The 21660-nt window shown below is 47.2% G+C and overlaps 1 protein-coding gene across 2 annotated transcripts in view; it reads right to left on the bottom strand.

The window, feature by feature from the left end:
- Nucleotides 1-575: 575 nt before the first annotated feature.
- The window catches only part of Chd7 (chromodomain helicase DNA binding protein 7), a 183339-nt gene continuing 162254 nt past the window's right edge, over nt 576-21660 (bottom strand). The window contains exons 24-38 of one of the 2 annotated variants that reach the window (NM_001107906.4): nt 18681-18770; nt 18165-18268; nt 16698-16827; nt 16186-16258; nt 15976-16033; nt 15088-15316; nt 14638-14846; nt 13857-14525; nt 12177-12337; nt 10695-10922; nt 9898-10341; nt 6431-6652; nt 5098-5238; nt 4847-4951; nt 576-3594 (exon numbers count right to left, since the gene is read on the bottom strand). In NM_001107906.4, coding sequence (NP_001101376.2) covers nt 2677-3594; nt 4847-4951; nt 5098-5238; nt 6431-6652; nt 9898-10341; nt 10695-10922; nt 12177-12337; nt 13857-14525; nt 14638-14846; nt 15088-15316; nt 15976-16033; nt 16186-16258; nt 16698-16827; nt 18165-18268; nt 18681-18770 — 3781 coding nt within the window. In that variant the 3' untranslated portion in view covers nt 576-2676. The remainder of the gene's footprint in view (nt 3595-4846; nt 4952-5097; nt 5239-6430; nt 6653-9897; nt 10342-10694; nt 10923-12176; nt 12338-13856; nt 14526-14637; nt 14847-15087; nt 15317-15975; nt 16034-16185; nt 16259-16697; nt 16828-18164; nt 18269-18680; nt 18771-21660) is intronic. The other variant, XM_087548652.1, reaches the window with a different exon arrangement.

The raw sequence follows: 21660 nt of genomic DNA, 5'->3' as shown, positions 1-21660 counted from the left end.
AAAAGCGACTTAAAAAAGCTTTTCTCTCAAGGTTCAGCCTCAACTGTACTGTGCCATTATGAAGAGGAATCTATAAAACGCAGTTAACACCAATGACTTTGGATCATCCCCATGTCAGTTTTCTTTTGAAACTCAATGGGAGGGCCTGGTGGACCATGGTTCAGATTGTCCTCGGAAACGCAGTGGGAGCCACTTACTTACCATCTCTCTTGGCTCCCCTCAAGCATAGAGACTCAACAGTGCTGGTGCATTGGCATTTACAGCACAGGAAACACTGGTTAGCATTAGCCTGAATTGTAAATATTGTTTAGGCAGATGCAAGATGGGTCAAAACTTCTTTCCACTGAAAGAAAGCAAACATGTATTTTCCAATGTGGAAACCCGAACAGCTTTGTGTAATACAAAAATGTGCTCGGATTTCTAAGTTCAGAGTTCTTACTGCTGCCAAGCAACAGGCACCTCTGCTTTCCACATCACTCTCGACGTTCAGTGCTGACAGGGACAGAGTCATGCTCAACCCTGTCCACAGAGGCTGACAAGGAACTTCCCAGCAAATAAAGAATTTTAGGAATAGACCCTTTCATAATGCATTTTATTAGACGAGGTCTCCCTACTGAAGTCTTTCAGGAAAACATTTAAGGTCTCTGCTTTGTGCAGATCTAGTTTCGCTCCCACAGTCAAAGGACGCCATTTCAGAAGGCATTCCAAGGCACTTGCTTACCGAGCACAGGCTGGTTAACTTTCAAGATTCAGCCACTCTGGTAGCGTCAAGCTGCTCTTCCTCTTCCAGACATACGGGCATATTTTCATCTTGGATACACAAGTCAGCTGGAATCTCGACGCCCAAAAGGAATTTAGATAGACTGACCTACCCCATGTAAAGGATAACCTGTGTGTGCACTGGCGTGTAGAGGGGGAGTAGGAGGGTAAAAGACACGCTCAGTTCTATCCTTATGCATTCACTTCTTGTTTAGATAGAATAGGGTTTGCTCGGATGACAGGGAAAATAGGTCTTATAATTTAAATCTTATCGCAAAAAACGAAGGGTATAATAATCTAGTAGCTCTTGAGACTGGGTGAATGTGCATGCGTGGGTACGTGTACACACAACACACACACACACACACACACACACACAAAAGTGGGTCCATTTTAGTTCCGTGTGGGTCTCTCCACACACTGGCTGCTGACATCAAGCTCTGGGCGGCAGGATACCACAATGCCTTTGTGTCCCTTGCTGACACTACGACATCGTGCTTTTCTCCCATTATCCAAGGATAAATGACCTAGATAGTGTGCTTATTAAAGCCTCGTTTTTCTCCTGCCCTTTTGTCTACGGTGTGCCCCATTATCACAGGCTGCACACATTTTCGGGATTCCTTCTCTCAGATGCCCTTTCAGGGGAGCAGTAAGAGGTCTGTGTATGTGTGTGTCTGCTGAGATATCTGGCGTGGAATTACATGAAGGTGGTAATTCAAGGTTTCCCTCCCCATCTGGTCTTGAAGATGGCTAGTGCGGGTCACTAACAGCTAATCTAGCACGAGGGGACAGAGTGAGCAAAGCACGAAAGCCAGAACGCTGTATCTGCAGCTATTGCGAATAAAAAAAAAAAAAAAAAAAAAAAAGTGAACACCGGTTCCCCTATACACTGCATTCTATAACTACATCTCTGCGTATCATGGGTCACTTTTATTAAAAGCATCATTACTACAGTTGGCAGAAATGTACATTTTATCTTACATGATAGCAGTTTTCAGAGAGAGAGAAAAATAAAAGGACATCACAACAAAGAAAAACATTTACAAAGTCCTGTCTGTAAACTTCAAGGCTAGTTTAGAGCTGAGGTAATGCTGTTTTAGCTTTGTGGCTAAAGTAACAAAGTCCTTTAATTTAAAAAAAAAAAAAAAAAAAAAAGGTACCTGATTCTCACTTCTCTCAGTCTTCTATTTACTCTTCTCTTTATTTTTGTTTATACCAGTGCATCACAAGACCACAAGCCAATGGAACTGCAGTTGTCTGGCGAGAACCCTCCCAGAAGGTTAGTTTTCCAAAGGGACCCTTCACATTCAACAGCTGCCTTATTATTGCTGCGCCTCGGGGCGGGAGGCGTTCACACTAACGTGGAGATTGTCAGAGTGTGTGGATGTGTGTATGCGAAAAAGGTGGGAACCCCCATAAAGTCAGGAAAGGGAGGCGAACGAGCAAGGTTATGATATGTACGGTGAATTTCATCTTGACCTTCACAGCAAAAAAGAAATTAAAATTAAAAAATTAAATATATAACTTCATACTTCCTCTGAGCAGCACTTCCTTCCGCTCGTGCCGCTCGGTTACAAATTGTTTTTTATTATAATACCAGTGGTACCCAAAGGAGAAAAGAGCAGAGCATTATGTAAGTTTCCTTAAAGAGACATGATCACCTCTCAAATTTCATCCTTCCTAGGCATAATAAATAATGCACTGCAGAATACTTAATGACCAAGATACCTCCGGACGCACCTGCATAACATGACTTGGACTTTTTTCCTTTCTTTTTTTTTTCCTTTTTTTTTTCCTTTTTGCTACACTATGTTACAGAACAGCTTATAAAACTAGGTATGAACATTAACTGTGAGTGTAAACAGTAGGACTACCACCTGTCAACAGTTTTCAACACTTTCAGTGGAACTGCTGCTGCTATTCGTCATTTCCGTTGTTTTCTATCTCGTCCCCGCCTTCGAGGGAGTCCAGCTCTTCACCCTGTGCAACCTCGTCTTCCAAGATGGAGGACTCTATAGTCTTGTCCAGGTTCTCCTCGGCGTCGCTGCCTTCCAGGGTCTCTCCGTCTTTACAGGGGCCTCCCTCGGCCTTGTCAGCAGCCTTCTCTTCGCTGGCGCCCACGGCGTTTTGGAGTCCCGCCAGTGCTGGGAAGCCAGGCAGTGTCAATCCCCCCAGTCCTGGAGGTAGAAACATGGATGGGTAGAAGAGGCCTGGGGCCATGGTGGACAGGAGGAAAGGGTTGAAGGCCAGCGGGTTGGAGGGCAATGCAGCCGGGGCAGTAGCAGCACCAACAGATCCGTTCGCAGAGTCAGCAGCCGAAACGGCGTCTGTGCTTTTCTCAGAGTCTCGGTTCTCGTCTTCATTGTCGTTTCCTTTCTCTTCCGCTTTTGAAGTGCCGTCCTCTGGCTCTCCTTGACTCGAAGCAGTAGTGGTGTTTCCAGTAGCAGCTGAGAGGGGGTTGTTCAGCAGCCCGCCCAGGCCGAACACGTTGGGCAGGCCCGCCATCCCCGGCAGCATCAGGGGCAGCACTGCGGCGGGGCCCTTCGCATCGCCTCCGGCGGTGGCAGCAGTGGCCAGTCCTGGAGGGAAGCCCATGAGCCCTGCCAGCTGGAGGGACTGGAGGTTCTGGAGATTCTGAAGGCTCGTCAGGTCCATCCCAGCAAACAGGCTGTTCACCAATAGAGGGTTGATCCCTGAAGTAGAGGCGACAGCAGCAGCCGCTGCAGCTGCTCGGGCGATCTCGCTCTTGGGCCTCCGTCCTCTCCTGCTGGCTCCTTCTCCCCGCACCACAGGTCCAGTGAGGAGCCGGTCAAACATTGACTCGGGAACAAAACCCTGGAGGGGCAGGGAAAGCAGACAGCAGCTGTAGAGGCGGGTTAGAGTACTTACTGCCAAGGTGGGCTTTCTCTAGCTCCATACCGACATTCTAAATAGGCAAGCAACTGTTTCCATTCTAAATGCTTAACGTGAGAACTTGGGGAAGCACGGGTTGTTTCTTGCAAATTTATGTTCGATTGCTGGATTGTGCTGAGTTGCAGAAAAAAACTGTTGAAGGCTACTCTGGCACTGAAGTGAATGCCAAGGTAGCTGCGTCCATAATTAACTTAGGATCAACACACCAGACAGTGGCTGACTGACTGGCAATGGTGGCTGACTGACTGGAGTAACTGGTGTAATCAGTACTTGATGTGCACGTATGCAGCAAGCACCCAGCTCAAAAAAAAAACCTTTCGTTTGTCAGTTAACTGCCAAATAAATATGCCGATTTTAAAAGGTTTTCTATGGAAGAAAAACGGTAAAATAATATCACAAAAGAGTCACTTTAAGACCTTCTATATACTGTGCATTCTAGATATTTCAAATATAGGTAAGGATAAGAAAAGAGTGTAATAGTGTAGAAAAATTGAGTAAGTTGAACTCACCCGCTCCCACCCCCACGAGAAGCTATTCCAAAACCTGCACGTAAACATTTACAGTGGTTCCGCTCACTGATAATTTCACGAATGTGAAAAACCCCAGGGGTCTTTCCATGGGTGCCGGAGTAGCCTGAGGTGGCCGAGCACGCAGTAGCACGCTGTACAGCAAGGAGGAGCAGACCCCTGGCACATGCTCCATCCTGGGTGATGGAGAACACTCAGTGGAAGCCAGTCTCCGTTCCGTAGTTCCTGCTTCCATTTTATCCAGCTTTGAAAGACAGACCATTAGGAAGAGGCTTGACAGCAGTAGTCAGGGCTACAGAGGTGAAATCAGATGTACGAGGGCCTCTGACAGGAGACTGCGTAGGTACCAGTTCATAAGACTGGGTCCCCCAAACAAAACCAATAAGCACGCCACTTATTCGTCTCGGAAGGAACCGATAACGATAACGTTTTATGCAGAATGGCTGTCTATTTTAAGACTGGACATCACAGCTAACAATCTTAATGTTCCTGGATGTGTGTAAAACAACACACTGATTATGGAGGAAAATGACGCATTACGACAATTCTTTTAAGCTGGGATTAAGTTGAGACTGGATAGCTACTAGCCAATGGGACAAGAAGTGCCCGGGCACACAGTTGTATGTGGATTTCTTTCGTGTACTTACAGATTGCTTGACGATATCGGTCCAGTCTGGAGCGACTGCAAACTCAGGGTTCTCCTCCAGCCACCTGGGCAGGTCCTTCATCGGAGGGGCCATGGCTCCGCCCATCTGGGAAGACACATCTGGTGAACATCTGAACACCATGGAGGTTTCCCTCCCCTCTCCCTCTTTCCAGGTCCACAGACACAGTCAAGGGTTCTAGAAGAAGTCTGACTCTTTGTCCTGTCCTCGCCAGCCCCTCCCCCAGCATTTACCTTCTTCCCATTTCGTTTGTTAACCACAGGAACTCTTTCTTCCCCTGTCAAGGTGTTTATGTCCAATTTATTAGGATTCCGACATCTATGCCGTTTCTGTTTCGGTTTCTGAAACGGGGAAAAGAGCACGTCTGCATTCTTCTGCAAAAGAAAAGGATGTATTTAATGAGGCTGTGTTTAGCACTGGCCCCTTCCTATAAATGCCTAAAAGAACAGGCTCAGGTACTGGGAAGTTCTAACAATCATTGCCATTCGACAGAATGTGCTTTTCTCAGAAAGGCTCTCCCAGCACTGACTGGTCTATCCAACTGGTACTGAGACTCAACTTAAAAGTTTTTAAGACTTGTTTAGTTTTTGTGTATGAGTGTTTTGCCTGTATGTATGTATGTAAGTGCTCTGTGCCCTCGGAGAGCAAAGGGCTCTCCTGGAGCTTGAGTTATAAATGGGTGCTGGAAACTGAACTCAGGTCTTCGGCAAGAGCAACAAGTGCTCTTAACCAATGAGCCAACTCTCCAGCCGTCTGACAATCTCCTTCAGTGAGACTCTTATTGTAAGTTTTTATGCCGTGCTGGAGGTGTGACTGTGGCAGAACACCCGAACAGCATCTGTGAGCACCTGGGGGTTCAGTCCCTGGCAGCCAGAACAAAAGGGGAAGAGCGTGCCTTCAAATGTCTATGCGAATCGTAGTATGTTAAAAGAAACTTTCTATAGTGCCTCTACTCATCCCTAGTCGGTGACATAAATGAAACCCAGAGATGATATCCTAAGTGACTACATGAGATTTTTGTCTTTGAGCTGTTATAAGTGGAGAGGCTGAAAGGTAGCTGTTAGGAGTGAAAACGTATGAAATATTTAAAAAAAATATATCAATCACAAAAGCATAGGGAGAGATCTGTGTTGCTGGCTAGAAAGGGGTCTTTGGGGCACACCACGTGGGAGATAATGGCTGATGTGTAGTGTAACACACAAGGGCTAGGTGCTTAAAAGAAATCTCTGGAGACAAGAGCTTTGTCTGAAGACCAAGGAAATTCACTCACCCCCCCACCCCCAAGCCTAGACACCTGGGAGCTAGACCATGTGAGGAAAGCCTGCTGGAGAAGTAGGAAAATGAGTTAGCAGACATCTTCAGGTAGCTGTGAGAGTGTCCTTCAGTAGGACAGACTGCAGCCAGTTTCTCATGTCAGAGTCACAACAGAAATCTGGGGCACGTGTGAACTTGTAGACACTCAAGCCAAAGACAGAGGGTATAGGTAGCCATCAAGAATTCGCTCAGATAAGAAGTCATTGGGCAGACCCAGTGAGGCTTCACAAGCCCGGGCTTCGAGGCACTTACTGGTACATAACTTGGCATGTCGACGGTGTACATAGGGTGCAGCTTCAGCCAATCAACCAAGTCCTTGTTTTTAGGAGCCTCTTCTCCCACCAGCCTAGTCCCGTCTTCAAGGTTTATCACAGGGATCCGGGTGTCGGGGTCCAGCTGTCCGGGAGAAGGAATGTTTCTTATTGGTGGAGTCTCTATATCTTCTTCAAAAGCTTTGGTCACCTCAGCATCCTCCTGCAGGAAACGAACAGGGATCTGAATTATTGCATGGTAGGATTCTGAGAACGCTCTATGCAAGGAAGATGCTCTCCTGGCCCAAAGGATCTGTGATCAAAAGGGGAGATGCTATTGGAAACAGTGCCCATTTTAGGATGGCTTTCAGAATAGAAGACTTCTAGACTCCCTCGGAAGGGAGGAACAGTATTCTTCTGTAAGAAACACAAAGCCTAGAGGGCCAAGCAAGCCACCACTAGGATGACGCCACCATGCTAGAGGTGAGTGAAAGGTGACCACTCAGGGATCCCCTGGATACTGTTCCAACAAGCACCAGTTTATAAGTAACTGCCCCCTCGCACTCGGAGAGCAGTACAAGTCTGTTGGGAGAGCACCACTTTATATTAGGCAGGCACAGAAACACCAGAAACTAGCACTCCACCCTCGCCCTGCTGCTGGTCCTTAAATGCTGTGCTTTCTACATTCCAACATCCATTATCTCTATCCCCAGGGCTTTCTAAAATGAAGTAATCTCCACCCGGTTCAAAAGCCACCATTAAGTCACTCTCCCAGTTAGGCTCCCCAGTGCCTTCAGGACACCCCCCAAGTTCTTCAGGTTGGCACTCTAGGCTTTCCACAACCTGCATTCTACTTCATCGCCATGTCCACCTCGGCTTCATGACTTCATCGAACTTGCCAGCAAAATGTCTGGGTCTCAAAGCCAGGCACATGAGAGGTGCTCTCTTGCCTCAGTACTTAAGCTTTTCTTGGGAGCACCGTGAGCACGCCTTGATCCCAGCACACATGCGCAACTGTGATACGTCACTCAGGTTGGGTCCCCTTATCCAGAACACCTAAAACTAGGATTCATTTTCAATTTTGCATTTTTCGAGTATTTGTGCATACACTATCAGACATACTGGGGCTGGGATTCATGTCTAATCATGAATTCATTTCACATTTATACATCTTCACCCCAAAGCCTTAAGCAGTTTTAATGTAATACTTTAATGTTAGCTGTTTTAAATTTTTTTCGTTGATTGTATGCATAAATGCATGATGTGTGTGTGTGCAAATGTGCACATGTATGTACCATGATGTATGTGGAGGTCAAAGGACAGCTTTGAGGAGTTGCTTCTCTTCTTTTTTGTGCACTTTCGGTCCAGGATCAAAATGACGTCACCAGTCTACATACTGGGTCATTTTGCCTGTACTGTGGCTATGCTTTAACTGGGACCCTTCATGTGAAGTCAACTGTGGGATTTTCTAGTTACTGGATTGTTGGTGCCCAAAAGCGCTTTGAATGTTTTGATTGGGGAGTACTTGAAAGTAGACGTCGGTCACCTCACTCCAACACTGACTTTCTAACACGTCTTGTCAGATCTGGACTTTACTCTTCGAATCCCCGTGCCTGGCACAGAGAACACAGTCACCACTGGTGATGCCAACGAAGGCACCATCCTCCTTCGTGACAGCAGTGGGAGCTGAGATACGGAGATGAAGCTGTGTTCCTCTCTCTACTGCTGACTCAGCACCTCCTACATATTTTATTCACATACAAACCAGCATCAAGCACTGGGGAGATCTCCAATTCACAATATCTAATAGTCAAAAAATAAAAGGCCTTAAAAATACATTTCCTGGGCTGGAGAGGGCTCAGCAGTTAAGAACACTGGTTGTTCTTCTAGAGGTCCTGAGTTCAGTTCCCAGCAATCACATGGTGGCTCACAGCCATCTGAACTGAGATCTGATACCCTCTTCTGGTATGTCTGAAGACAGCAACAATGTTTTCATATACATAAAATAAGTCTTAAAAAATAAATTCATTTTTTTTTTTTGGTTCTTTTTTTCGGAGCTGGGGACCGAACCCAGGGCCTTGCGCTTCCTAGGTAAGCGCTCTACCACTGAGCTAAATCCCCAGCCCCATAAATTCATTTTCTAACATCTACTAGGAGTTCCTGATGGGCAGGGTTGGCACACACCTTTAATCTTAGCACTGGGGAGCAGAGGCAGGCAGATCCCTGAGTTCTAGGCCTTCCTCGTCTACAAAGCAAGTCCAGGGCAGACACAGAAACCCTGTCTTGAAAGAACAAAACTCCAGCAAGAACGAGTTCTCTTAGCTATACGCACTGACATTAAAGTTAACTCAACCCAGATGGAGCATGGACACTTCTGTTTACACCCCACTACGTGGCTACAATTTTCAAAGACTGATGTGTTGTTACTTTCCAAGTATGCCTTTTCTTCCTTTTCAATTTTTAAGCCTCTCTCTAGGCTCAAGTAACTGGTGCTGGGTACTGTAGCACAGGCTAACCTAGTTCTCAGGGCGGCAGAAGCAGGTGGTCTCTGGCAGCTGAAGGCCAGCCTGGGCTACAGTGAGATCCTGTCTTACAAAAGAGAGAGCTGGTGCAAATAACAGAGCTCGAAGAGGAAAAGATGGGCCAGAAAACAAAACAAAACAAACAAACCTAGTTTCTCTATTTTAAAATCATAGACCCTCCACACCCCCCCCCCCAAAAAAAAAAACCTGTCCCATTGCCTATGGAAAGGCTCAAAGTGACTCAGCCCAAAGTGGCTCTACTGATTAGAATTTCCAATAGATAGCTCAGGATATGAAGTCCTCAACTCTCCACAGAGCACATGTAACAAGAGTTCTTCAGGGTAAAATTCTTGCCATCAGAGAGTCAGGGGTGCTGTTTTGGGATGGCATGGTTGAGGCAGTTTGGAAAAGACAATTTATTACACTGCATTTTATTTCCTTCGAGTTAAAAATCCACTGACTTGTCCTCCAACTAGCAGTGATGTGTTTCAGATCTCTGAGACAACTAGTAGCAGGGGGGAGGGGCATTCCAAGCCACCAGTTAGGTAACTGAGGAAGGCCTGACATTAAGCAGTCATGCAAGTCTAACTGATGCCGGCCCCCAACATGAGCCTAGCAGAAGCTTTTCCCTCCTCAAGAATTCAGAGATAACAATTGTATGCTCAGAAGAACATGTTTCTGCCTTATGCTACTCTTTCCAGAGCAATCAATATGTCAGAACCCCGGGAAGAATAAATCCTCACGCTGCCCTTGGCTGGGGCTGAGTGATCTGTACCAGAGATCAACACGGTTTCCTGGCCCAGCACCATGGCTCTGTTCATTGTAACACTGTTTCTCTGGTGGAAGAAGCCAGTTTCAATGTGATGTTGCTGAGATAAGAGGGCCCAGCGGCCCGGGGCTGGCTGTCAACATGGGTACACACTGTGGGAGCGAACACCCAACTTACTGCACTTAATGGCGTCCGTTTGTGGCTCATGAAAAGTAGGTCGAGGCCCTCCACGTTTTTCCTCCTGCCTCGCCTCCTCTTCATGGGGGGCTCTCCGTCCACCAGGGAGCCGTTGAGCACGTGCCTCGTGGGTGTGCGCGAAAGGCCTGCTTGGAGCAGCTCCATTTGAGTCTTAAAGGCATCAGACACTGGTGTGGAGACATTAGGCAAGATAAACTTTGAAGTAAGAGATGAAAAATTTGAGGTAGAACTTGTTGCCTCTCTCGAGGCCTTTGATAAGTCCACGACTTTCTCTTGTCCATTTTCTGAGACCACCTGAGACTCTCGAAGCTGGGCCACCATCTCCATAAGATTACGCCTCTTGGCGGCTCTTTCAGCCTCGATTTCAACTTTCCTCCTTCTCCGCCGCCGCTGGCGAGGGACAGACAGGTTGAGGGCGTCATCCTATTGAAAATTCCCAAAAGAACAGAGTTGTCATGAGCCAGACCTTTACCTGCAACAGGGGCTGGGGTTAGAGAAAATAAGCCCATTCTGAGTGGTGGCCCCAGCTACGGCAATAACAACCGTCTTACTTTAGAGTCTCACTAGTTGGCTGGGTATAGTAACGTGTGCCTGTGACTCCAGCTACCTAACAGGCTGGGGGCAGGAAGGTTGTTTGAGCCCAGGAGTTTGAGGCCAATATGGGCAGCACAATTAAACAGACATATAAAACCAGCTAGTGAGCGCAAGCTCTCAAATGAGTTAAAAGTCACAGAAATCTCCTTTCACCCACTCAAGCAAATCTCTCTATGGCTTACCTTGGACAGCTGAGGAGATGTGGTGATGTCCTCACTTGCGCTGACACTGGCCTGGCTGACCATGGAGAGCTCGGCAAAGCTCCTCTTCTGCAGGGGACTGTCCACGGTGGAGGGTGGGTAACCAGGGACGAGGCCCTGGAAATCAAACATCTGGCGCCGGTTTATTGGCCATTTGCCTTTCAGTACAGCTTCACAGATGTTGTCTAATCGGTTTATCATTACTCTGTCCTGAAGGGGAAAAAAGTCACAGGGAATTTGTAACAAAGACCCATTTTAAATTACTGGATAAATATGTCCACCAAGATGCTGAAGAGCACAGAGCGTTGAAAGGTCAATTATTTGGACTGAAGTCGCCTGGCAATTGGTAAACAGACAAAATCCATCAGGATGGTTTGGTTCCAATGGAATGTTCTAGCTGCCCTCGTAAAGAAAAAGTACTATTTTCAACCACGCTCAATGCTTGACATGAAGCGGAGAGCAGACCAAGTAAATACCACCTTCAAAACAACCACGGATTGTAAAAGGAACTTGTTCAGGCCTCGAGGGCACAGTGGGTTCAATGGAGCCTCTCCACTTCGCATTTCCGTGGCCTGGCCCTTCAGAGCCAGCCACAGGCCAGAGTGCAGTATGTCCCAGGAAGGGGGCCGTCATTAGCGTCACTATTAATAAAGTACAGCATTATGAAGTGGGCGGCAACCTAGGAACACCTAATGAATGTCAGTCTGGGTCCCCCATCTATTATCGCTCCAAATTTCACTGAAGCATGCACGTGAAAATGTTCTAATTACAACTCCTTACACCAAGCTTCCATAGATTAACAGTGCCTGTGACTATAAACCTTTGACTGAACTGAGAAACTCCCCCTCTAGACTCAATGCGGGAAATTAGTGTGACCAGGAACCAAGAGGACACGGGCAGGGAACAGGAAGAAAAAATCTCGTTGACAGTATACCCCTCAGACAGAAATGTCACCTTCTTTTTAAGCCACATTAACACCATTAAGGGTGGCCTGGGATGACTCACATCAAGTGCACCGTGTGGCACTTATGATGACTACTTCCTGCCTTGAGAAACACAGGCCCTAACGGCACAGAGAACATTTTGAAGAGTTATGCTTCCTAACCAAAGAGCAATCATCCTTTGCCTTGAGTTATGGATAACTACATCTGGGATGACCTCAGGATAAATGGGAGCAAAGGGGTCCACCACCACCCTTCTCTGGTCTTAAGAACACAGTGGTAGTTTTAATAAATTATTTTGAATCTAAAAGCTTTACACAGTCTTTAAAAAAGCATCCTAAATATTTCTTCATTTGGGTTCTTCCCAATCGTTACTTTAAAATAAAGGGAAATTCTGCACTCTTCATATGCTCCAACAAGGTTTACTTCATATTATCTGAAAACAAAAATCAAGCTACAGAGACTTTCTTCCTGCTCTTTTGTTAGATCAACAAGACAGTCACAGTAACAAAATCCTGCCAACCTTGGGCCAAAAGGAGAAGGCAAATGTCCTTTCGTGAAGGAGCTGAGCCACCGAAGGATCTCCGTCCTCCATGTAGAATCCATCTCGGGTTTCATCTCTAGCAGTGCTCATAGAAGCATTACTTTCTTCATCGAAAGTCTTCCCTCTCGAGACAGCTCCTGCTGGGAAATGAGTTATGTGCAGTGCTCACAGCCAGAACGCACGGAAGCTCAAGTCTAGAAAGGACGGCGTTGGAAACAGGAATACCACCCGGCTCTATTACACAGAGTGCCTAGTGTACATCTAGAAACATAACGTGGTGTTTCTCAAGCCTGCCTTGTCTAGGGCTTACAACGCCCACAAATGTAGGTGGTCCTTCTTCTATCTTGATGAAGCAACCACGGGAATATTTTCTTTGTGGTCATAGAGACAGAGTCTTACGTAGTCCAAGACTTCCTCAGACTCAATATATAGTTGAGGCTGGACTTGAACCTGAGATCCTCTGGTTTCTCTATGCCCAGGTGCTGAGATAAAGAGCACGTGCCACTACACTAATTAAACCTTTTGGTGTTTCTGACCCAAGAGCTTCTATTCTGGTTAAGATATTAGCTAATAAAGAAGGGTCCTTGCAGCAGCAAAGTTCAACCGGGGCTTGGTTTCTCCTTTGTGTTGGTTATAGCAATCTGTAACATGGAAAATGTGCTATCACCAAGCAACCAACCAACCAACCCAACCAACTAACCAACCAACCAACCAACCAAACAAACAAACCAACTAACCAACCAAACAAACCAACCAACCAAACAAACAAAACAACCAACCAAACCAACTTACCAACCAACCAAACCAACCAACCAACCAATCAAACCAACTAACCAACCAACCAACCAACCAAACAAACAAAACAACCAAACCAACTAAACCAACTAACCAACCAAACCAACCAACCAACCAAACCAATCAACCAACCAAACCAACTAACCAACCAACCAATCAACCAACCAAACCAACTAACCAACCAACCAATCAACCAACCAAACCAACCAACCAACCAAACCAACTAACCAACCAACCAACCAACCAACCAACCCAACCGGCCAACCATCATTTACTCTGAAATATTTGCTCAGTGAGTGGTTCTCTTCCACCATACTCATGTGTCCAACTTTAACATTACAAGGAATTCTTAGCACATCTGACTATGAAGTTAACCTGTCCTTAAGCCAGAAGCGACTGATGTGTTCATAGCTGCTGAGTTTACATTCCTTGAAATGTGTTTGCAGGGATAAAGCATGAGGACAAACGCATGTATACACAATTGAAATTATTCCTTCACGGAAGAAAATGGACATTAAGTACTCTTAGGGGAAAAGAAAAAAGCAGGGTCTTGTTGTGTAGTTCTGGAGTTCAGTATATAGACCAACCAACCTATGCTAGAGTTGAAAGTGCATGTGACCACGCCAAGCCACCAATGACTTTTGCAAAACGAAGTGCTTAGAGATACTGGGCGCGGTGGGACACGCCTTTGATCCCAGCCCTCTGGAGGCAGGAGCAGGTGGATCTCTGTGAGTTGTAGGCCAGCCAGAGCTATGAAGTGAGATTCTAGATTTCTCAATCATCAAACAATCAAGGCTGTGGAATCGCACAAAGGCTATGCACCACTGTTGTGGTATCGGGACACTGACAAGAACCAGGCATTACCTTCTGGCTGCGATGACTCCTCCGACTTATCGTCGTCCTCCAGCTTTTCTTCCTCATCCTCTTCTGAGCCTTTCTCTGAGACAGACTTGGACCCAGGGTCTCCACTGCCCTCCACCCCTTTGAGTTCGCCCTTCACAGAGCTGGCCTCGGCCTCACACTCCTGCCTGCTGTCCTTGGCCCCACCAGCTTCTTCTTCCTCCTCTTTCCCATCCGACCTCTCTTTGGCCGGTGAGTGTTCGCACTCCTCTGCCTTGCCTTCGGCCTGTTCCATTACCTTTTCTTCATGAGCATGAGCAGAGGCAATGACTGGAGGAGCCTGGCCAAAGCCCATGGCCAGAGTATTCAAAGAAGGGACGGTACTGGCCCCACGGTTCTGAGCAAAGCTTTTGTGTGCATCTAAGAAGGACAACTCAGGGTCATTGAGAATGTGGTAGTCTGTCCGGCTGACCCCGTGCTTAGCAGCACCCACCAGCAGGTCCCTGTCATGCCGTCCGCACTCCCACCACTCCGGCAGGTCTAGGCTGGGCTGGCAGAGCTTCAGCCTGTCGCTCAGTTGTGGGTGATGAAGGACCTGCTCTCGGATTTTGCGAAGCAGTTCAATGCGGTACAGCGTCCTGGATGCACGCTCCTCTGTGATGGGTTCGATAAGGGAGGCGAGGTCTGGTGGCTCTGTAACACGAAGCACAGTCGTTAACTGGGCAGGCCTTGGGCCCGCCCGACCCGGCATGCACAGTCCCGTCTGCCTAGCACAGTGTGGCTAGTCGTCCGTTCATGTACCTACCGTCCTCGGGCTTGGCAGGCATCCGACATACCCGCCTGCACATGGCCACGAAGCAGCTGAAATACTTCTCCAGACTCTCATCGGACTTTTTGTCTAGTCTGGCAAAGGCTCGGAATTGGTTCCAATCAAACTGCTGCTTCACTGGGTCAAAAATAACCCCAAAGGTGGATACCACACGGTAAAAGTCAGCTTCCTCTCTCCTTGTCCACCTGTGGAGAGGAGACCTGGCTCACGTCACGCTCAGAAGGGCACACAGGACAGTCTTCTCTGCCCCCCAGAGCACGTCTCGGGGACTTATTTAGGGCTGAGGGATGGACACCTCCGGGGGAAGTAGGCCTTCCTTCACTCTGTGATGGGATCGCTGTTTCTTAGGGACCCAGCAGAGAAGGAAGAGAAGGCATGGCGGGTGGGGGTGGGGCGGAGATACTGCAAAAATGGTGGAGAACTCACTTTTGCCTTTTCTCAGATATAATAGCTTCCCTTTCCGCCTCCAGCGCTCTCACTTCCTCCCGAGGCCTCCGTCTGCGCCGGTCCGTCTTCATTAGGGCCTCCTGCCTCATTTGTTGCCTTTTATAGCTGCGCTGATAGGCAGTAATGAGCCGGCGCAGACGCGTAGTCAGGCTTGACGTGTTCGGCCAGTAAAGTTGACCTAACTCAGCATTGCTCTCACTGTGCTTGCCTGAGGAAGTGGAAAAGAAGAGTCTGAGACATCTCTCACAACACAGACAAAAAAAAGATGACTCATTAGCCTTCGGAGTACAGGGTGGGAGAGGCCACTCTGCCACACTCAGATCTGGAAATATAAACAAGCAGTAAGAACGGAGAGGATTTATAAACTATTTACTGTTAACTCCTTTGAGGGGGGGGGAAAGGTTTATCAGTCTGACACAACGAAAGGCAGTCTTTCTTATGAACATGCTTACAATGGTGATCTTGAATGCAGTAAGCACATAGCTACTATCCTAATTATTATTTTTTTAAGAGGATCAACAGTCCACAGAAATATTTCAGATTTAAACAAACGCCTTCCTTCCGATAGAAATGTTTTAAGGACTTTAAAATTTTTCCACTAAATAATGACTATAAGCTAGCAGATCAATTATCTTAATCAAAAAGTTCTATCCAAGATATTAATGGAATGAAAACCATAACTAAGGCTCACCATTACCAACGAGGGTCCAGTCCATGTGGAAGAGGACCCTGAGCTGCTATCATTAGGTTATGGCAGAGGATCCAGCTGCCCCGGACCCTCACCCGTGCCCCAGGCCTCCATGACCAGCTGCCCCGGACCCTCACCCGTGCCCCAGGCCTCCATGACCAGCTGCCCCGGACCCTCACCTGTGCTCTGGGCCTCCATGGAGTCTTCCTTGTCCTCTGGGGGAGAATTTGCAAATTCCTTGAAAGCAATGTGAGAAACAGAGCTATTTTCAATTGGGGTTGGATTTTACTTTCTCTTTTAGAGGAAGGCCACTCTCTAAAGTTTAACAAGTTCTATATGGGCATATAATGTTACTGGCACTGTAAAAGCCAATGCACTCAAGGTCTTACGTCTATTTCATCTTTGAATGGCGCTCTCGTTGGTTTGTATTCCGGATCTTCATCTTCTCTATCAAATTCCCCACTGTGTAAAATTAAAAAAACGGTAGTTTTACATTCTATCAATTTGTAGGGCAGTGTGAGGGGAAGAGTTACGGTCACCCCAATACTAAGTCTGGGTCTGACATTTTTCAATGACTCTGCCCTGCAGTATTTAAAATGCACGGTTACAAGGGGGTGGTGAGGGAGTCACCAAGGGCGACGATGTCGTGTGTGTGTGTGTGTGTGTGTGTGTGTGTGTGTGTGTGTGTGTGTGTGTGAGAGAGAGAGAGAGAGAGAGAGAGAGAGAGAGAACTTTGTTTAAAGTAGTTACTATGCTATATAGACAGGAACTATTGGTAAGCATCAAATTCAAACCAGACATAACAGAGGGCCCAGTTCAGCATAAGAACCAATCACCGACCCCTGCCAGTAGATGTAATACTGACATAAAGTTTATTAAAATTTTAGAATGTCCTTCTTACCCGTCACCACCATCTGCTAGCATGTCTGTCCCTCTTTGCTCGGCAGCGATGGCCTTGGCATCAGGCATACCGACTCGTTCCAGGAAGCAGAGTGCGGGGTCAGCTCTCATGGAATTGTACTTCTCATAGCCTGTGCCATACCCGCCAGCACAGAGGACACGCACAGAAACAAAGGAAGACCCCGTCACTGTCAAAACTCATACCCCCGCCACAACACAGCCAGTTGTTTCCCAGACATCATGTGTGTTGAACTAAACAGACCTTGTTTTGGTGCAGCATTCTAGAGCAGCTTTTGTGGGCCCTCTTATACATCGGGGGTACCATTGAATGACTAACAGACACAGACAGAAAACGGCTCAGGATAACTGCAGGATGCCAGGGAGGGTTTCTGACCCTATTCTTCCCCAACATCTAATTTTGCTTGACATTTAAAAGGCTTGGTTACGTTTCTTTATGACCTCCGCAGGGGTTCTCCAGGTCTACCGCCCCCCACCCCTCACCCCCCCAGCAGGTTTGGTCCAGCGGGAACGCACATGGCTGGCTGAAAAAAAAAAAAAAATCCCGTGTATGGGAGGCCAGCGAACCTGTCTTATCAGGTTTACGATGATGCATGTCAGTAAGATGACACTGTTCCCTCTATGGTTTTTCAAACTGCAATTTGCTTTTTGACTGCCCAAGTTGACTAGATGGGAAATGGCAGATCCCAACAGTGCACTGCGGGAAAATGATTCTGAGGCCGGGCTCGCAGGACGCGGCTGGGGTACATAGGAAGAACAGCACAATTCAATTAGGATGTGTTCTACAACACACCGCTCCTAACTGCTGTAGAGCCGCAAGCCAAACTGTAATCATGAAAGGTTTTATAAGCCATCATTCTCCCCTTTAGTCAGGCTGGGCTGCTAGGAATACCTCCGCGACCTCCAGAGAATTGGGATTATAATCAGGAAACGCTCACTGTATATATCATGGCACTTCTGCATCCCCAGCCTTTCAAAGTTAACAAGGCTGCGTCCCACTTGGGGGAGCGGTGAGTCCCCGGCACTGACATTTGTGAAATATTGCTTGGAACAAAGCCCAGGAGGCACTTGTACAGATTAATAGCAGAGGTTAAGCCCACCGTCCACTCTGACACAGGCTGGCAGAGTTTAGTGAGGGCGGCCGTTCTGGAAGTGAAGTTTCGGGAATGCCGTGGTACGGCTTGGCTATTACTAAAAACAAATATGGCTTGACTTCTGTTTATAGCCAAGAAAGAAATGTTTTCTTCTCAAACACTCAACAAACATTCAAAAACAGCATCTGATATTTACAGTTCGTATTAGATTTCTAGTGCAGAAAAATGGTCGGCGCCAAGAGTCCTTTGGAACGGTCCTCATTAATATTATGACTTTGGAAAAGGAGTATGCAAAGAGTTCTAAATAAAGATGAAGCCACCCAGTCAAAATGTGTTCAGACAGAAGCACTCCTTACCATGTTTAAACACTCCAATTAAGAGGGATTTATCTGCTTCCTTATCCCACCAGTCTGCAGGAACTTCCGCATGAAATGGCTCAGGAATCCACACGTCGGCCTCACTGGAAAGAGAGCATTTAAGCACTCTTTAAATACGGGTACTTAAAATGAATCCTAGCCCTAGGTGGTAAACACACGCTCCAGTCTCCTCTTCTTCACAATAAGAATCTTGTATGGTGGAGAGGAATCAACAACGTGGGGCAGTGGTCAGAACTGAGCCTCATCACAAGGTATCCCAGCTCAGGTCAGAAGCCATTGCTTCTCACACTCTTATAACCAAGCACATGCAAATGGCCCTGTCCATCGTCTCAGCCCATCCCCACACCCAGAGGACGAACCCTTGCTCGCATTAAAGACAGAACCGAGGTGAACTCCTGATAAGTCTGTGAGGGTTCTAACCACAACCCGTGGAGAGTTTCCCGACCACCTGGGCCAGCCCGTGGAGGGCCGGAACAAATGTGTGCTTGCACCAACCTTGAGTCAGCGCCCTCGAGGATCTTCTCTGCCTGGTCTCCTATCACTTCTTGTCTTAGGTAGTACAGCATGCGGACACGCAGCAGGACCCTGGAGAGGAAGACAGAGGGGGGAAAAAGTTCTTAACTTCAGTGCTGTTTGCCAACAGTGGCTTTTGGCAGCTGCTGCTGTTCATCCATCATCCTGCCAAGGCTGATTAGCCATGCTGTATGGTAGGCTTGAAGCGTGACAGATGGTGCCACATAATCACCTCTGTGTGGTGCTTTCTGCTGGCTTCCAACAGGCCTGCCTGGCAACCGCTCACGCTGCACAGAGAGGGAGCGAGCTCAGCCCAGCCCAGGCCTACTTCACTTAGACCTACCTAGTGCAGCTTGTGAAGTTTAGACACGTACCCTACCACTGCCTCTGAAGTATTGAAGCAAGTTTGTAAACAACCGAGCAGATGGCTTTCAGTAACTGTTCTGCTTCATTATCTCATAAAATTTCCTCAGCTGCTGCCTTAATACCATTTTTGGAAGCACATCAGAAGTTGTAGGAATAAACGAGATATAAAATCTGGTTTTACTACCTTACAATAAACCCTCAATATGGAATGTCAGGTTTTTCAGATTATACAACTTTGCTTCCGAGAAAGGAAGAGGATGAGAGGAGTGAGCATGGGGAGGGGGAGATCCTTACCCTACTCAAGGAACATTCAACATTTCTATTACCTCTACTTATATTATCAGGGAACCTCAGTTGTGGTTTAAAGATAATAAACACTATAAGATTAAAATGTACCTAACTCATTGATACTCATTTTTAATGAATCAGCATTAAAAACTGGTGACATCATCAGGGTACCAGATTTTCCATCCTGCTTGTGTTTCCCCAATGGCTAAAATGTGACTTCCCCCACCCCTGCGAATAAAACTCACCTGGTATAGCGCACAGGTTGTCTCGATACTAGACAGCCCATATGTGCACTTGGGATTGACTGACACCTGAAGATGACCCTCTTGGTGAAGGTTGGTTTCTTCCAGTGTTATTTCCCTAGCTGAGTAAGCCTGTCATGTAACTGTATAACACCCTGTGCCAACGTTTCTCATTTATACACACTGGCTCACTTGGACTTCATAAATAACCCTGTGACGACATGGGGGGGGGGAGTTCTCATTTCCACACTACAGATGTGAACACTGTTGGTAACACAGGACGAGTTAAACAGTCAAGGTCACAGGGACACCTTGAGCACAAGCACACAGATCCAGGCCTCCCAAGATGTGGTGGCTTGCCTCTGAGACATCAAAATCACGAGCAGGGGCAGTCTTACTAAACAGACTAGTCCTGACCGGGCATCAGCAGACCCACTGTCTACCCCAAGAGTCCACTCATGGACAACATGATTGGTGGGCTGCAAGGTTGCAAATATTAAAATGTCTGTCAGGATAAGCAGCTGTGCTGGGGAACACCTTTTTATCTTTCCAGCTTTCTTTCTCTTTGTTAACACGTAAGCTCAAGTACTGACTCTGCCACACTGAACCAAAGAAGGGCAATCGACAGCGGAGTTAGCACTGCTTCCCTCTGGCTAGAGAATCCGCAGACCAGCGCTTTCTTACACTGCAAGCTCAGAAACAGTAGTTCCAAAGGAAATCTCCTCTACCTGTGGCTGGACTCTTTCCTTGACTCGAAGGCAGGGAGCCTAATGGTTTCTTTTCCTTTTGGTAGAAAACACAGACTTCCATTTCGGGGCAGGTTTAGTAGTGTGGAGCTTTCTATGAACTGATGTGAACATCTCCTTTTCTTCTAGAGGGAAAGCCAGGAAGAGAAAGGATGGCCAGGACACAGCTCCCGTCCTCAAGGAGTTCACTCTGTGATGGACGGACAAGGAGGCCAGCAAGCCCCCAGTGCTAGTCCGTATTCTCTCGCACATCCTGCTAGCGCCTGGAACCCAAAGCCCAGGACTGTGCACGGCACGCGAGAGCATCCCCCCTTGGCTTTGTTCATCTGCTTGGTCTCACAAGTTTCACCTTTGTGAGGAGTGGAGGTCAGTTATTCTTGGTCTGTTATTTGGGCCTTGCTTTTCTACCTTAACACCAACATCTCCTCTCAAGGAGGATTCAAAACTGCACTTCAAGGCATGGTCTTCAGCAAAGGACAATGGGACACTCCACTCCAGAGAAAAGCTAGAAGGTATCAAAAGTGTCTTTCCCAGACTGAAAGAAATACATGAAGAGCCCCAGTTTCGCCACGTGTGCTAACTGCAGAGGGCTCCCTAGGAAGACCGCTACTGACAGGAGGCTAGGAATTAAAAATGACCACAGCTACACTGGGATCTGGGAAAAGGAGCATTGTTCTCACATTAAACCATTTAACTTCTCTGTCTGACTCGAGAACTCAGAAGGCAACTGGCCCAAAACAAGATAAACCACAAAGACGGACGTTCTCTGAGAGCTATGACGACCAGGTTACAATTTTAGTAAGAAACACCATGCTATGACAGTAACAAGTTCCGAAGATGCCAAATGCTTTGAACAATCAAGGTGACCCTCCCAAGAGCCCCGAGACAAAGAGTCAGACTTCTTCGGTCAGGTGGGCAATGGGGCTGCACAGGTGAAAGGAAGTGTGTCACCAAATCCCCGTGTTCTTAACTGAGAAACCTTAGGTAAGCTACTCTGGCTGGAGACCTGCATCTTTGTGGATAAGCGGGAGATCAAACACAACGGCTGCCAAGAAAAGATGTGGGTGCCTTCTGTCTTAGCTACTCAGGTGGCTGACGCGGGAGGAGCGCTGCGACTTTGAGCCAGTTTGGTCTACACAGCAACAGAGATACAACTAAAGCAAAAAGCGCTATGTGAATTCTCTCGCATCGGTCATTTACAATCCACACGTCCATCAATAGACGAGGAGGCATCAACAAGGTGAGGTGCACACAGAGCAGAGTAGCATTTACCAGACAGGAGGATCCCGACACTACCTACGACATTACAACATGGACCAA

The sequence above is a fragment of the Rattus norvegicus genome, chromosome 5 (assembly GCF_021556685.1).
Source record: "Rattus norvegicus strain SHRSP/BbbUtx chromosome 5, alternate assembly SHRSP_T2T, whole genome shotgun sequence".
Lineage (NCBI taxonomy): Eukaryota > Metazoa > Chordata > Mammalia > Rodentia > Muridae > Rattus > Rattus norvegicus.
This window is presented reverse-complemented; position numbering and strand designations above follow the sequence as displayed.